We start from the raw sequence: 16,655 nt of genomic DNA, 5'->3' as shown, positions 1-16,655 counted from the left end.
CACACACACACACTGTATTTTATTTTTACAAGAGATAAATAAACTGACACCAAGCATTGTAAATGGGTGACCACAACAAAAGCAACAATGATTGCAATTACCAAACACGAAACACACTCATACTATGTCATAATATTGACATTCAGTCCAGTAATCCTCCACTGTAACAGCTCCTTTACTTTAAAGTGAAAATTGATTTGTATAGTTTTTGTCTCTGAGTCCTTGTGGGATTTTTTTTTTTTTATTCAAACAGAAAGTCACAAAGATTATAATCATCCTCACCAGTTCACTCAGTCCCATGTAATTAATTTTTTTTTCATCTTGATCTTTTGTTAGCACTTTTATGAATTCATCAGTTTTCCATTAGAGTTCTGAAAATGCTTATTCATTCAGTTCAGCAGTATAGTCAGTTACCAGAAACCTGTACTTGTCAGAGTCTTTTCCATGATTTCCTTGAAGATGAAACCCTTTTATAGGAACATTTTTGCAAAGCATCAGAGTACACCAAGAACTGTCTGTAAATGACAAAAGACTTAAAAATTACCACGGTTAAAGATTTGATGAAAGTTCATAATAATGCAATTGACAAGGAAATTTAGTTATTTCTGAGATAACATTTTAAAGTAATAACTGGAATTATGACATAACATTATACCAGAACATATAAGATTTTTAGAAATTTCATGTAATGTCTGAATCATTTATATTAACATATTTCCATACAAATAACCCAACGAAAGTTTAGTATTAGTTGTTTTTCTTTTTGTTTGTTTGTTTTTTTATACAGCAGGTTCTTATTAGTCATCAATCTTTTTTTTTTGTGGCACACGGGCCTCTCACTGTTGTGGCCTCTCCCGTTGTGGAGCACAGGCTCTGGACGCGCAGGCTCAGCAGCCATGGCTCACGGGCCCAGCCGCTCCGTGGCATGTGGGATCTTCCCGGACCGGGGCATGAACCCATGTCCCCTGCATCGGCGGGCAGACTCTCAACCACTGCGCCACCAGGGAAGCCCTGCATGTGTGTTTTTGAATTATGGTTTTCGCTGGGTATATGCCCAGTAGTGGGATTGCTGGATCATATGGTAATTCTATTTTTAGTTTTTTTAGGAACCTCCATACTGTTCTCCATAGTGGCTGTATCAGTTTACATTCCCACCAACAGTGCAAGAGGATTCCCTTTTCTCCACACCATCTCCAGCATTTGTTGTTTGTAGATTTTCTGATGATGCCCATTCTAACTGGTGTGAGGTGATACCTCATTGTAGTTTTGATTTGAATTTCTCTAATAATTAGTGAGGTTGAGCAGCTTTTCATGTGCTTCTTGGCCATCTGTATGTCTTCTTTGGAGAAATGTCTATTTAGATCTTCTGCCCATTTTTTGATTGGGTTGTTTGTTTCTTTAATATTGAGCTGCATGAGCTGTTTATATATTTTGGAGATTACTTCTTTGTCCATTGATTCATTGCAAATATTTTCTCCCATTCTAAGGGTTGTCTTTTCATCTTGTTTATGGTTTCCTTTGCTGTGCCAAAGCTTTAAAGTTTCATTAGGTCCCATTTGTTTATTTTTATTTCCATTACTCTAGGAGGTGGGTCAAAAAAGATCTTGCTGTGATTTATTTCAGTGCTCTTCCTTTGTTTTCCTCTAAGTGTTTTATTGTGTCTGGTCTTACACTTAGGTCTCAAATCCATTTTGAGTTTATTTCTGTGTATGGTGTTAGGGAGTGTTCTAATTTCATTCCTTTTTTAAAAAAAAATAGTTTATTTATTTTATTTATTTTTGGCTGCGTTGGGTCTTCGTTGGTGTGTGCAGGCCTTCTCTAGTTGTGGAGAGTGTGGGCTACTCTTAGTTGCAGTGTGCATGCTTATTGTGGTGGCTTCTCTTGTTGTGGATCACGGGCTCCAGGCTCACGGGCTTCAGTAGTTGTGGCACATGGGCTCAGCAGTCGTGGCACACGGGCCCAGCTGCTCCATGGCATGTGGGATCTTCCTGGACCAGGGCTCAAACCTGTGTCTCCGGCACCAGCAGGCAGATTCTTAACCACTGCGCCACCAGGGAAGCCACTCTAATGTCATTCTTTTACATGTAGTTGTCCAGTGTTCCCAACACCACTTATTGAAGAGACTGTCTTTTCTCCATTGTATATCCTTGCCTCCTTTGTCATAGATTAGTTGACCATAGGTGCGTGGGTTTATCTCTGGGATTTCTATCTTGTTCCATTGATCTATGTTTCTGTTTTTGTGACAGTACCATATTGTCTTGATTACTGTAGCTTTGTAGTAGAGTTTGAAGTCAGGGAGTCTGATTCCTCCAGCTCTGTTTTTTTCCCTCAAGATTGGTTTGGCTATTTGGGGTCTTTTGTGTCTCCATACAAATTTTAAGCTGATTTGTTCTAGTTCTGTAAAAAATGCCATTGGTAATTTGATAGGGATTGCATTGAATCTGTAGATTGCTTTGGGTACTATAGTCATTTTCACAATATTGATTCTTCCAATCCAAGAACATGGTATATCTCTCCATCTGTTGGTATCATCTTTAATATCTTTCATCAGTGTCTTATAGTTTTCTGCATACAGGTCTTTTGTCTCCCTAGGTAGGTTTATTCCTAGGTGTTTTATTCTTTTTGTTGCAGTGGTAAATGGGAGTGTTTCCATAATTTCTCTTTCAGATTTTTCATCATTAGTGTATAGGAATGCAAGAGATTTCTGTGCATTAATTTTGTATCCTGCTACTTTACCAAATTCATTGATTAGCTCTAGTAGTTTTCTGGTGGCATTTTTAGGATTCTCTATGTATAGTATCATGTCATCTGCAAACAGTGACAGTTTTACTTCTTCTTTTCCAATTTGTATTCCTTTTATTTCTTTTTGTCTCTGATTGCCATGGCTAGGACTTCCAAAACTATGTTGAATAATAGTGGTGAGAGTGGACATCCTTGTCTCGTTCCTGATCTTAGAGGAAATGCTTTCAGGTTTTCACCATTGAGAATGATGTTTGCTGTGGGTTTGTCGTAAATGGCCTTTATTATGTTGAGGTAGGTTCCCTCTATGCCCACTTTCTGGAGAGTTTTTATCATAAATGGGTATTGAATTTTGTCAAAAGCTTTTTCTGCATCTACTGAGATGATCATATGGTTTTTTTTTTTGCGGTACACAGGCCTCTCACTGTTGTGGCCTCTCCTGTTGCGGAGCACAGGCTTCGGACGCACAGGCTCAGCGGCCATGGCTCACGGGCCTAGCCGCTCCGCAGCATGTGGAATCTTCCCAGATTGGGGCACGAACCCATGTCCCCTGCAACGGCAGTGGACTCTCAACCACTGCGCCACCAGGGAAGCCCGATCATATGGTTTTTATTCTTCAATTTGTTAAAATAGTGCATCGCATTGATTGATTTGTGTATATTGAAGAATCCTTGCATCCCTGGGATAAATCCCACTTGATCGTGGTGTATGATCCTTTTAATGTGTTGTTGGATTCTGTTTGCTAGTATTTTGTTGAGGACTTTTGCATCTATATTCATCAGTGATATTGGTCTGTAATTTTCTTTTTTTGTAGTATCTTTGTCTGGTTTTGGTATCAGGGTGATGGTGGCCTCATAGAATGAGTTTGGGGGTGTTCCTTCCTCTGCAGTTTTTTGGAAGAGTTTGAGAAGGATGGGTGTTAGCTCTTCTCTAAATGTTTGATAGAATTCACCTGTGAAGCCATCTGGTCCTGGACTTTTGTTTGTTGGAAGATTTTTAATCACAGTTTCAATTTCATTACTTGTGATTGGGCTGTTCATAGTTTCTATTTCTTCGTGATTCAGTCTGGGAAGGTTATACCTTTCTAAGAATTTGTCCATTTCTTCCAGGTTGTCCATTTTATTGGCATAGAGTTGCTTGTAGTAGTCTCTTAGGATACTTTGTATTTCTGCGGTGTCTGTTTTAACTTCTCCTTTTTCGTTTCTAATTTTATTGATTTGAGTCCTCTCCCTCTTTTTCTTGATGAGTCTGGCTAATGGTTTATCAATTTTGTTTACCTTCTCAAAGAACCAGCTTTTAGTTTTATTGATCTTTGCTCTTGTTTTCTTTGTTTTATTTCATTTATTTCTGCTCTGATCTTTATGATTTCTTTCCTTCTGCTAACTTTGGGTTTTTTTGTTCTTCTTTCTCTAGTTCCTTTAGGTGTAAGATTAGATTGTTTACTTGAGATTTTTCTTGTTTCTTGAGGTAGGCTTTTATAGCTATAAACTTCCCTCTTAGAACTGCTTTTGTTGCATCCCATAGGTTTTGGATCGTTGTGTTTTCATTGTCATTTGTCTCTAGGTATTTTTTGATTTCCTCTTTGATTTCTTCAATGAGCTCTTGGTTATTTAGTAACGTATTGTTTAGCGTCCACGTGTTTTTGTTTTTTACGGTTTTTTCCCTGTAATTCATTTCTAATCTCATAGCGTTGTGGTCAGAAAAGATGCTTGATATGATTTCAATTTTCTTAAATTTACTGAGGCTTGATTTGTGACCCAAGATGTGATCTATCCTGGAGGATGTTCCATGCACACTTGAGAAGAAAGTGTAATCTGCTGTTTTTGGATGGAATGTCCTATAAATATGAATTAAATCTATCTGACCTATTGTGTCATTTAAAGCTTGTGTTTCTTTGTTAATTTTCTTTCTGGATGATCTGTCCATTGGTGTAAGTGAGGTGTTAAAGTCCCCCACTAGTATTGTGTTACTGTCGATTTCCTCTTTTATAGCTGTTAGCAGTTGCCTTATGTATTGAGGTGCTCCTATGTTGGGTGCATATATATTTATAATTGTTATATCTTCTTCTTGGATTGATCCCTTGATCATTTTGTAGTGTCCTTCCTTATCTCTTGTAACATTCTTTATTTTAAAGTCTATTTTATCTGATATGAGTATAACTACTCCAGCTTTCTTTTGATTTCCATTTGCATGGCATCTTTTTCCATCCCCTCACTTTCAGTCTGTATGTGTCCCTAGGTCTGAAGTGGGTCTCTTGTAGACAGCATATATATATGGATCTTGTTTTTGTATCCATTCAGCAAGACTGTGTCTTTTAGTTGGAGCATTTAATCCATTCACATTTAAGGTAATTATCAATATGTATGTTCCTAATCCCATTTTCTTAATTTTGGGGGGGTTTGTTTTTGTACATCCTTTTCTTCTCTTGTGTTTCCCACTTAGAGAAATTCCTTTAGCATTTGTTGTAGAGCTGGTTTGGTGGTGCTGAATTCTCTTAGCTTTTGCTTGTCTGTAAAGCTTTTGATTTCTCCATCGAATCTGAATGAGATCCTTTCCGGGTAGAGTATATCATGCCACTGTATATCATGCCAGGCTGCAGGATTGTAGTTCTTGTTTCTGCTATCTGCCCTCTTGTGGATGAGGCTATCTAAGAGACTTGATGGGAGGGACTGGTGGTGGGTAGAGCTGACTGTTGCTGTGGTGGGCAGAGCTCAGTAAAACTTTAATCCGCTTGTCTGCTGATGGGTGGGGCTGGGTTCCCTCCCGGTTGGTTGTTTGGCCTGAGGCAACCAAACACTGGAACCTACCTGGGCTCTTTGTTGGGGCTAATGGGGCACTCTGGGAGGGCTCACGCCAAGGAGTACTTCCCAGAACTTCTGCTGCCAGTGTCCTTGTCCCCACATTGAACCAGAGCCACCCCCCGCCTCTGCAGGAAACCTTCCAACACTAGGAGGTAGGTCTGGTTCAGTCACCCCAGGGTCACAGCTCCTTCCCCTGGGTCCCGATGTGCACACTACTTTGTGTGTGCCCTCCAGGAGTGGAGTCTCTGTTTTTCCCAGTCCTGTCGAAGTCCTGCAATCAATTCCCACTAGGCTTCAAAGTCTGATTCTCTAGGAATTCCTCCTCCCGTTGCTGGACCCCCAGATTGGGAAGCCTGACATGGGGCTCAGAACCTTCACTCCAGTGGGTGGACTTCTGTGGTATAAGTGTTCTCCAGTCTGTGAGTCACCCACCAAGCTGTTATGGGATTTGATTTTACTGTGATTGCGCCCCTCCTACTGTCTCATTGTGGCTTCTCCTTTGTCTTTGGATGTGGGGTATCTTTTTTGGTGAGTTCCAGTGTCTTCCTGTCGATGATTGTCCGGCAGTTAGTTGTGATTCTGGTGTTCTCGCAAGAGGGAGTGAGAGCACGTCCTTCTACTCTGCCGTCTGGTTCCTCCCCAACTCATTACTCCTATTCTTAATAGCTACCATTTACTGAGTACTTACTATGTGTCAGGCATTGGAGTACGGATTTTGCATGTATTTAATCTTTATGAGAAAGCTAAGAGAGAGATCTTATTATTAGCACTGTAGAGATGAGGAATTACTCTACTGCTGTAAAATTTTAGATATCAGTGAATTTAGTATAGTTTAAAGCATATTTTGAGAGGGGCTGGTAGTACTTTCCCTGTGTTGTATAATCTACGGAGTGAATAAGTTTAGAATAACACTGCATGTACTAAACCTGGAACATACACTGTTAATTCCTCTAAGTACTGCTGTCTACTTTGCATTCTGTAATATCCCCCCAAATCAATAGTCATTGTATATTTTAAACATCTAAAACAATTTAAAGTACCGTGGTCACCATATTGGGGAGACAGATTTTACTCCATGACCCTCGGAAGTAAGAAAACTACCCTGTAAAATTATTTTTATTTGTAGATGATATGATCCTGTATACAGATTATTCTAAAGTATCCACTAAAACCTGTTAGCACTAATTAATGGGCAAATAGTAATACATCAACAAGCTTACAGAAAAAAGACCAGTGACTAAAATCAATTGTGTTTCTATGTACTAGCAATGAACAATCTAAAAATGAAATGAAGAAAGCAATTCTATTTACAGTAGCATAAAATATGTAGGAATACATTTGGCAAAAGAAGTATATGACTTGTACAATGAAAACTACAAAATGTTATTGAAGGAATTAGGAAGATCAAAATAAATGGAAAGCCATCTCATGTTCCTGGGAGACTTAATATTGCTAAAATGACAATGCTCCCAAATTTTATTTACAGATTTAATGCAATACCTATCAAAATCCCAGCTACTTCTTTGCAGAAATTGACAAAGTGACCCTACATTCATATGGAAATGCAGGGAACCTAGAATAGCCAAAATAATCTTGAAAAAGGACAAAGTTGTAGGACTCATACTTTGCAATTTAAAACTTACTATAAAGCTATGGTTATTACGACAAGCTTGATTATTATAATTCTACCCCAAGACAGTGCTTATAACCCATTGATGATTTTAGAAAACAATGGACTAATTTATTGCTGAGACCACTCAGACCCCCAGTTATCAGAATTTTTCATGACTCTGTGCTTGCTCTGGGCTGGAACTTTGTCTCCTATTACTTTGCTCAAACATTTATGATGATGGAAATGAAGATATTTAAGTCTGTAAAAATTTCATATTCTCTAGAAGATACAACATCTAATATACCATGAACACTGTTTATAGGACCAAGCAATGGGAATTTTTATTCTACTTCATTTATTTTGTAAGTTAGAAGCCATAAAATAAGTACAAAATTAAGGTTATTTATGGAATTTATTTAACAAAAAAATAAAAGTTTTGTCTAATGTCATTGTGGTAGGCTGAATAATGGCCCTCCAAAGATGTCCATGTCTTAATGCCCAGAATTTATAAATATGGGACCTTACATGCTAAAGGGACTTTGCAGATGCGATAAAGTTAACAATTTGGAGATGGGGAAGTTATCCTGGATTATCCATGTGAGCCCAATGTAATCATAAGGGTCCTTATAAAAGAGCAGGAGGAGGGTCAGAGTCAGAGAAGGTGTCACATGTCAGATGTCAGAATCAGCAGGGAAGGAGAAGGGGAGGGAGGGAGAGAAAGAGAGAGAGAGAGAAATTGAGATTTGAAGATATTATTCTGTGGCTTTGAAGTTGGAAGAAGGGACCATGAGTCAAAGTATTCAGGCAATCCATAGTTGGAAAAGGCAAGGAAACAGATTCTTCCGTAGGGGCTCCAGAAGGAGCACAGCCCTTGCTGATATCTTGATTTTAGGACTTCGGACTTCCAGAACCACAAGATAATAATTTGGTGATGTTTCAAAACACTAAATTTGTAATAATTTGTTTACAGCAGTTATAGGAAACTAATATAGTCATTTTTAGATGGTATCAACAATGGACACTGCAGTTACAGCTAGACAAAATTTCAGCCATTCATTTTCACTCTTCTACAGTCCTTCAGATTTTGAATATTTTAGAGATACCTTTAGTACTAACAAAAAGCTTTGGAAGAACTCTTACAAATGTGTTTACCAGTTGTGTTTTCCCTTTCCATGGGTAACTCCTTCGCCACACCCAACTGGGGTCTCCAACGATCCACAGCAGCAACTATTCTGCTTGCAAGGAAAACATTTTAGAGATTCACCAGGGAAATGAATCAACCTCACTACGCATGTTAGAAATGCAACAAAATTTGTAACTCCTGAGCAATCTTTAGTGATACTATTGATATTTCTACCTGTTCAAACAATTGTGTTGACACCAACAAGGCACTGAAGATGTTTCTAGGATGGTGCTTAAAAGCCAGTGCTCTGGAATCAAAATTGCCAAGTTCGAATTCTGCCTCTGACACTTACCAGCTTACCTCTCTACAACCTTAGTCTCCTTATCTGTAAAATGACAATAATATTATTATCTACTTCACAGGGTTCTTGTTAGAATTAAATGAAATAATCTATATAAAATTTCTTAGCATGGTCTCTATCACAAATGAATTTTATATATGATCAATACCACTCCACTAATGCAGGGGACCTCTTCATTTCCTTCAGAAATGATTACTCCATCAGACTTCACTGCGATTGACAAGCTAACACCTACGCCAGGTTTGGAATGTGAGGTATGACTGAGTAATCTCTTCAGCTATTTGTCATTTCCTTATTGTGTCTATTCATGTTTCTGTATCACTATCCAGATGCTATTAAACTTCTTTTGGTATGCTCTCTAGTCTTTCTTTGCTAAATTAAATAAGCATTACATTTTAACAATTTTATTTCCTTAACTGTCAGATATTTCTTAGTAATTAGACTCTGGTCACACTAAGAAAAACAAATAAAATGCAAATGAAGTCTTAAGGATGATTCCTTAATAGTAGTAATTGTGTGATAGGTGTAATAATAATTACGTATGATAACTTAATACTTTTATTTATTGATTTATTAATTGGATAATTTATTAACTTAATAATAATTATGTTTCTTTAATAATTCTTTAATGATAATAATTCTTTATAATAATAAAGAGCATATTGTGGGCTTCTCTTCGGGCATTCAAAAATATTTATTAAGCAGCTGCTATATGCCGGGCACTGTGCAAGATGACAAATATATACCAGTAAGCAAAAAAAGATAAGGTCATTGAATCCCAGAGCTAGTAATTGTCTTGGCTGAAACTTGAGAAATTATCTCCTTACTCCAAATATGCTACTTGTTCTGATAAACCAATGATTTATTCAACCAATTTTTATTTAGCACTATTTCTGGCTAGGAACTATTCAGGTACCATAAGTAAAGCAATATAAAAGCAGGCAAAAATTCCTGCTTTTATGGAGTTTACATTTTATTGGATTCTGAAACAGCCAATAAGCAAAATAAATTACCAAGTTATGTAAAACGCTAGAGATTGCTGCTCAGGAGAAAAATAAAACTATTTTCAATGAAATGATCCTCACTGAACCTCACTGAGAAAGTGACTGTTACTTTAGAGCAGAAAATCTGAAGAAGTGAAAGAGTGAACCACGCAAAGAACCAGGGCAACAGCATTCCAGGCAGAGGGGCCAGCCAAGTGCAAGGCCCTGAGCTGAGAATGTCCCTATCATCTTAAAACAATAAAAGAATAGCAAGGAGTAAAATAGTATGGAGTAAAATAGTAGGAAGTAAATTAGATTATGTAATAATAGTAGGAAATAAACTAGATTATGTAAGACCTTGTGGATGATTGTGAAGACTGTGGCTTTCATTCTAAATGACACAGGAAGAGAAAAGGGAGATTTCTGAGCAGAGGAATTATATCATCTGATCTGTTTCAGGATCATTTTAGCTGCTGTGTTGAGAGTATGGTGTAAAGAGACAATAGAACCAGTTAGGAGGCTACTGCAGGAATTTAGGCAAGAGATTGATGGTGATCTGGACCAGGTGATAGCATTGAGATGGTGAGAAATGTCTGGGTTCTGGATCTATTCTGAAGGTAGAGGCTACAGAAATTACTGAAGAATTAGATATGAGGTGTGAATGAAAAAGAGGCATTAAGGATTCTAAGAGTTTTGCCTTGAACAACTGAAGGATAAAGTGGGCATTAATCAGGATGGGGAAATTGTGGGAAGTGAAGGTCTGGGGTGGGTAGAGTCAGGAGTTCAGTTTTGCCACGTAAAGATTAAGATTCCTCTTAGACATCAAAAAGCTATGGGTACACAGATCTGGTGAACACAAGTGGAGTTTAGGGTAGAGATCAAGTTAAGATGAAATTTTTGTAATTCTCAGTGGATAAAGGGTATTTAAAATTGTGGGATTAGATGAGATCACAAAGGGATTGAGTGAAGACAGGGAAGAGAGAAGGGCCACTACAACTTCAACAGATTGAGAAACAATGACAAACATGCAAAGGATATTAACCACTGAACTAGGAGAAAATGGAGGAGATTGTAGGTGATCTGGAAGCCAAGAAAAGAAAATATTAAGGAAGATGGAGTAATAAGCTATACTAAATATGTTAACAGGTCAACTAGATGAGGTCTGAGAATTGATCATTGAATTTAGCAATGTGGAGTTCATTGGTGACCTTGTTAAAGATTCTTCCAGTGGAGTGGAAGGTATAGATTCTTTAGGCGGTTTAGGTGTTGTTTAGGCGTTTCAGTTTTCTTCTATCTCCTTTCATTTTCTGGGAGTTGATACAACTTATACACAGAAAATTTTGCAAGACTGAAGTTGACTATTTGCCTACTTTTGGCTTTTAAATTGAGAAGTCCTCTCTTAATAGTCTCACTATTTAGAAAACTCTTTACCCTCTCTTATTCTTGTTTTTTATCATGTATAACACTGGAATGATAGAAACTGCCCCACGAAATTTAGGGAGAATTAAATGAAAAAAGCTACTTTATTAGTGCATGATATATAATAGGTGCTAAATAGGTGTTAATTTTTCTTCCTCCATCCCCTGAGATGCAGTATAGAGTAGTGGTTAAGAGCACTGGTCTTCAGAGCAACAACGCCTGAATTTAAGTTCTGACTCTACTAGCTATGAAACTCAGGGCAAGTTAATTTGACCTTAAACCTGATTTTCTATCTGAGAAATAGGGAAAAATATTAGCTCCTACCTCAGAGGGAATAAAATAGACTAATTAGAACAATGTCTAGAGCGTAATAAGTGTTATATTATTTAGCATTGCTATAGTTATTAGTATAATTTATATAGAATGTAATTTATAAAAAAATCTACCACTTATTTATTTTTTTATTTATTTATCTAGAAGTCTGTGAGCTATATATAAAAAGTAATTTATGATTCTATCCAGGTGCTGTCAAACTGATATCACATTTGAGTTTTAATGGAATATATGGATAATATTAAGTTGTAATTTTTTTTAAACTGACCTCAACAGAAGTCTTAATCATATACTAGCTTTATACAACATAATATGAAAGGTTGACCGCCACTGTATAAGTCTGCTTGCAAAACACTAATCTAGACAATTTAGGACAAGACTTCAGTTTGCTCAGAAGTTGGGTATCTGGGCAATTCTGATAGTCAAATCAATATTAAGGTAAAGTTTAAATGAAGTTCATACTGAATATTTCAGAGAGGATACTTCAACAAAAAGTTGTAGTGAAATTTTAATTGTTCATCTTTCAAAAGCTTTTGTATTTAGGAAATGTACACTATAAGCAATGTGAATGGGAAATTTAAAAATTAAAACATTAGTTGAAAATGGAAAAATATGCTTTAATTTTCTTTTTTATTAACAGCCTCAAGAATTTGATCCTGTTTATAATTGTACCCAATATATATGCCTTGATAAGGAATGGAAGTTGTACAACTGGTCTCTTAATTGCCCAAAGGACATAGAAATGCCTGACTGTGGTTTCCGGGGAAGAGCTGTTCAAGTGAACAGAGATATTTGCTGCCCTGAGTGGGAATGTCCGTGTAAGTCTGCGTTCCTTACATGGCAATGAATTTTTAATCGGGGGAGATTATTATTTTTTTTGAAGCAATCACCTCATCAAGACAAAGTTATTGTTGAACTTTCTTCATTTGATTTATGATTTTGATTCCCAGTAACTTTTAGAGTTGCTTTTTGTCAAACATAAGGAGACTAATTTAAAAGATGTTTTAAAAGGAGCAGTTATTACTGTAATACAAATAATTAGTTAATAGACTAAATCTACTCTCTACCACTTTTTAGGTCGGTGTTCCATGTTGTCAGAACTCAGCATTATTACATTTGATGGAAATAATGCAGCATTGTATAGTATGGCTTCTTATATCTTAGTAAGAATTCCTGGAGAAGTTATAGTTGCTCATATTGAAAAATGTTCCATGAATCAGGTAAGTCATAATCTATTCTTTTGTCATTTCTTCATAAATCTAGTAGCAGAAGTATGTTGCAACATTAGGTATTCCCAGAGTAAGAAAGGACTCAACAACTCACTGAGATTTATCTTCTGGTACTTAAAACAAAATGTGTTTCATGTGAATATATTTAGAGGCATATAGTATTAATCCAAATAAGGTTTTTAAAAGTCAAGTAATGTATTTTTTTTTAAATTTTTTTCTTTCAGAATGGAAACTCATTTAAAAAGCTAGTGAGTATCTGCAAAATGTCTAGTGAATTACTTATGTTTATTGCTAAAATTATGTTTAACTACATAAAGTTTCAATTTTCTTTCAAATTAAGGCTTCCTCTGGAAGAATCTCTGCACTTTGTTTTAAGAAGTTAAATTTGACCACACCTGTACATAAAGTACTTGTCAATCGGGCAGCAAGAAAGGTAGGAACACAAAGTAAAGCATATCCTCATAATGGATGAAATTGAGAAATTACATAAGCACAGTTATTTCCAAAAAGAGGGGAAATTAAACACATCAGTGGAATTTCATTGCTATGATGTCTAATCATTCTTTTCATGGACAGTTGAAAATGTGTTTCATACTATTATATGTCTCCTACCATAACATGCCAACTGTTGCAAATGTTTCTCCCCTTTTGAGGTTAACTGAAACAGCCATGTTAAACATGCTAAAGCTCTCTTGGATCATATGAGTGGCCAAGCTTCTTAGTGTCAGAGTTAATGTTTAGTGTTTCAGATTAGACAAAGTGGAAATGATGTGAAAGAGAGGATCATAAGGTTGCAAAGGGTAGCAGCCAAGAACACCCGAAGGAAGACTACTGAGAGAAAAACAGAGGGAAAGAGTAGTTTTGAAATGTTGACACCATTAATTGATAGCTTAAAAAAATGAAGGAATATTTAAATTTGTTGAAATGAACTGAAGAAGAGTAATGCACCATTAAAAAGTTGGAAAGGAGCCATTTGATTTTACAGGAAAAACCTTTATCCAAAGGAATTATATTTACCAAATAGGAGTGAGTTATAAGCTGGATGCTTCACTCAGGTCTACATGGTCTCTCAAAAACATAAAAAAATAATTTATAAAGATTTTGCTCAAAATGGCTGAGATGTTATATGCTTTCTGGAAATAATTCTGTTAGCACAGGCCATACATTCTAGACTGGAAACAGTGTTAAAGCAAGCCTAAAATGCGGTAAGATATCAGAAAGTTTAATTTTAAGTCAAACTTAAAATATATGAATATGTTACTTTTTTGGACATGAGAATTTCTATATATACCTTTGATTTTAATGAGGTTGGTATATTAACAGGAAGTGGGTGGGAAATTAAACTCAAACCTGGTCTGTGCTGTTGTTGTGAACATTTGGTTGGAAGGGCTTATTTTTGGCCTCAGCTGAACTGATGGCTGGTCATGTATTCAGTTGAAAACTTGTTAACTTAAAAAATCATTTAGTGAGTTTATGTGATAAAATGACACAGGTCCTGATCTCAAGTAACTTGCAGTTGTGTGTGGGGTGCATAAATGTCATTATCTGCCAATTAAAAGGCAGTAGGAGCTATAGTGCTAGAGTGATGACCAAGATGTCATGGAAACAGAGATACAGGTCATTGAAAAATGCAGTTTATAGGAGGGTCAAGTGGATATTTTTGGAGGAGGTGACACCTAAGATAAATCTTAAAGAATGAGTAGAAATTAACCAGGCAAAGAAGGCTGTTTCAGCTTGAGGGTGGCAAGAGGAGGAAGATATAAAGATGAGAAATTGGATGGTTAGTCAGATAGAACTCTGAGAAATTTACTGCTAGTTACAGCTCATGGTTCCATGTCATCATTGTTATTTAAAGCACTGTTTTCAAAGTAAAAATCCTTGGATTCCTTATATTAGTATTACCAAGAAAACGTGTTAAAAATATAAGATCTAGGATCCAATCCAAACCTTGGAAGTAGAATTTCTGGTAATCTTAATCTTTACCAAGCTTCACAGATGGTTATTATGAACATTATAATTAAACAAACACTGATTTAGAAGATCAAATAGAGGACCCAGATTAAAGAAAACATCCTGAAAAAAACTTTATTATCTTTAATTTATATTAGGAGGTAATGGTATAATCAACATATATTGGGGGAAACATAAAAAAGCATATATAACTTAGAAGAAAGTTAGGTTTTGAAGAAAATAAAGGGCAATGAGGTTAGAACAAATATTGACTATAGCAAGACAGCAAAAGAACAATAAAAGAACTTAGGAGTTGTGAGAAACTGTGGCAGCCGCAGAGAAATAGATTTTTAAGCATTTAAAAATAGTTTACGTTAAATCAGAAGAAATGGAATAATGTGAATTTTCCTAATTTTTATGAGTGTATATTAAAACATAAACATTGTTCTAATAGGTGTAAATGCATTTTGTAATTTTAGGTAGAAGTGGATTCTATTGCTGTACCTTTGCCTTTTTCAAATGAAGATCTGTCCATAGAGGATTCTGGTTCAGTGTATGTGATTACTACTCCAGCTGGACTAATCATAAAGTGGGCTCATCTTACAGGGATCATAGACATTCATTTTGGCTCTCAATTTAACTTGTCATCCTACACAGAAGGACTTTGTGGTGAGCACTGCTTTTCAAATCTCTATTTCTTCTTTTTTTTTTCTGTTCACATTACACCGTCTTGACCCCTCTTGCCCCATTTTTTGGGTTGGAGAAGTGATGTTAACTGTCAGTTCCCCATGTGAATAGTGAAGGAAGCAATGTCTTTCCATAAATGGACTTAGAAGCAAGAAATAACAGTTCAACTTGGGTATTTTATGGAAATATATGCTTACCACTGTTTCTACAATACTGTTTGTATTCCTACTAGCTCATCTTTATTACGCATTAATGAAGTGTCAGGCATTATTTTACATACTTTAACTCATTTAATTCTAACAGTAGCCTCAATAAGTAGGCACTAGTGTTAATTTATAAGTGATAAAAATGAGGCATAGAATGATTAAAGACTTAAATAACTTTGTTTCTTATTTTTTTAAGTTTGAAATCAAAGAAAATTTAGTTAAGTCATCTTGAAAGTTATATACAGGGAACACAGTGTTCTGAATATTAGTCCCAGTTTTCTTATGAAGTGTAAAGCCTAGACGTACCTTTACACTTAGGTTCCATAAGTGTAACCTAAGTGTAAAGGTACATCTTACACTTCCTTATCACAATATGTTACATAGATACATAGTGATAAGCCAAAGGAAACAAATTAGAAATATCTCTAGGTACATAACAAAATAAAAAGAACAATTCTGGCTCTGGTGTCTGCCAGAGCTATCCCGTTTACAGATGTTTAAGTGAACATCAGTTTCCTTATCTTTAAAATGGGAATAGTAAAATCTACCTTCAAAATTGTTGTTAGAATTGAATGTGAAAGTTAACGTAAAACACTTAACACATTGCTTAATACAGTCAATAAATATTAGCTTAGTACAAATACATCAATTTTAAACTCACTAAATATTAATTGAGTAAAAGTTAATGGATCAGCTTCTGAGTGTCTGGCATTATGCTTGGTGCTGACAACTCAATACAAATAGACCAGGTCCTTGCTCTCAACAAATTATATGAGATACGCAAATTTCTTCTTCAAAAATGTAAAGCATTTAGTGGAAAGTTTGGCTAAAATGGTTTACAATTTCCTTGCCTGTTTAGAGCATGCTAAACACAGCACAGACTTCTGTGGTGACTTAGGTTATCATTGTGGAAATAGTTATTGTATATACATGGTATTGGGTATACATAATAACCCAATAGATATTATTGAGTAATAACTCAGGGATTTGGGGAATGCATATTTTCTCTTCTGATTTATCACTTCTGTGTGCCATCACTTCTGCTTGATTTTCATGTTTGTTTGGTTCTTTTCCTCTACTGTCAGCTCATGCTTTTATGGAGACAGTCTGCTAACTGGATTCTTAACTAGTCACTATAGAGAAGGGGCTAGGGTCACCTTTTTGCTAACAAGGGTCACCCCCTAAACTTCCTGACCTCCACAATGGGAGAGC

The 16,655-nt window shown here is 36.1% G+C and overlaps 1 protein-coding gene across 1 annotated transcript in view; it reads left to right on the top strand.

Moving 5' to 3' along the window:
- Positions 1-16,655, top strand: part of OTOGL (otogelin like) — a 148,810-nt gene that overhangs the window by 99,862 nt on the left and 32,293 nt on the right. The window contains exons 37-42 of the mRNA XM_019918727.3: positions 8,823-8,890; positions 12,012-12,189; positions 12,449-12,591; positions 12,825-12,848; positions 12,941-13,033; positions 15,030-15,219. Of these exons, the coding sequence (XP_019774286.2) occupies positions 8,823-8,890; positions 12,012-12,189; positions 12,449-12,591; positions 12,825-12,848; positions 12,941-13,033; positions 15,030-15,219 (696 nt within the window). The remainder of the gene's footprint in view (positions 1-8,822; positions 8,891-12,011; positions 12,190-12,448; positions 12,592-12,824; positions 12,849-12,940; positions 13,034-15,029; positions 15,220-16,655) is intronic.

Source organism: Tursiops truncatus, chromosome 11 (genome assembly GCF_011762595.2).
Source record: "Tursiops truncatus isolate mTurTru1 chromosome 11, mTurTru1.mat.Y, whole genome shotgun sequence".
In the NCBI taxonomy this organism is placed as follows: Eukaryota; Metazoa; Chordata; class Mammalia; order Artiodactyla; family Delphinidae; genus Tursiops; species Tursiops truncatus.
Note: the sequence above shows the minus strand (reverse complement) of the source record. Positions and strands in the feature narration are given on the sequence as shown.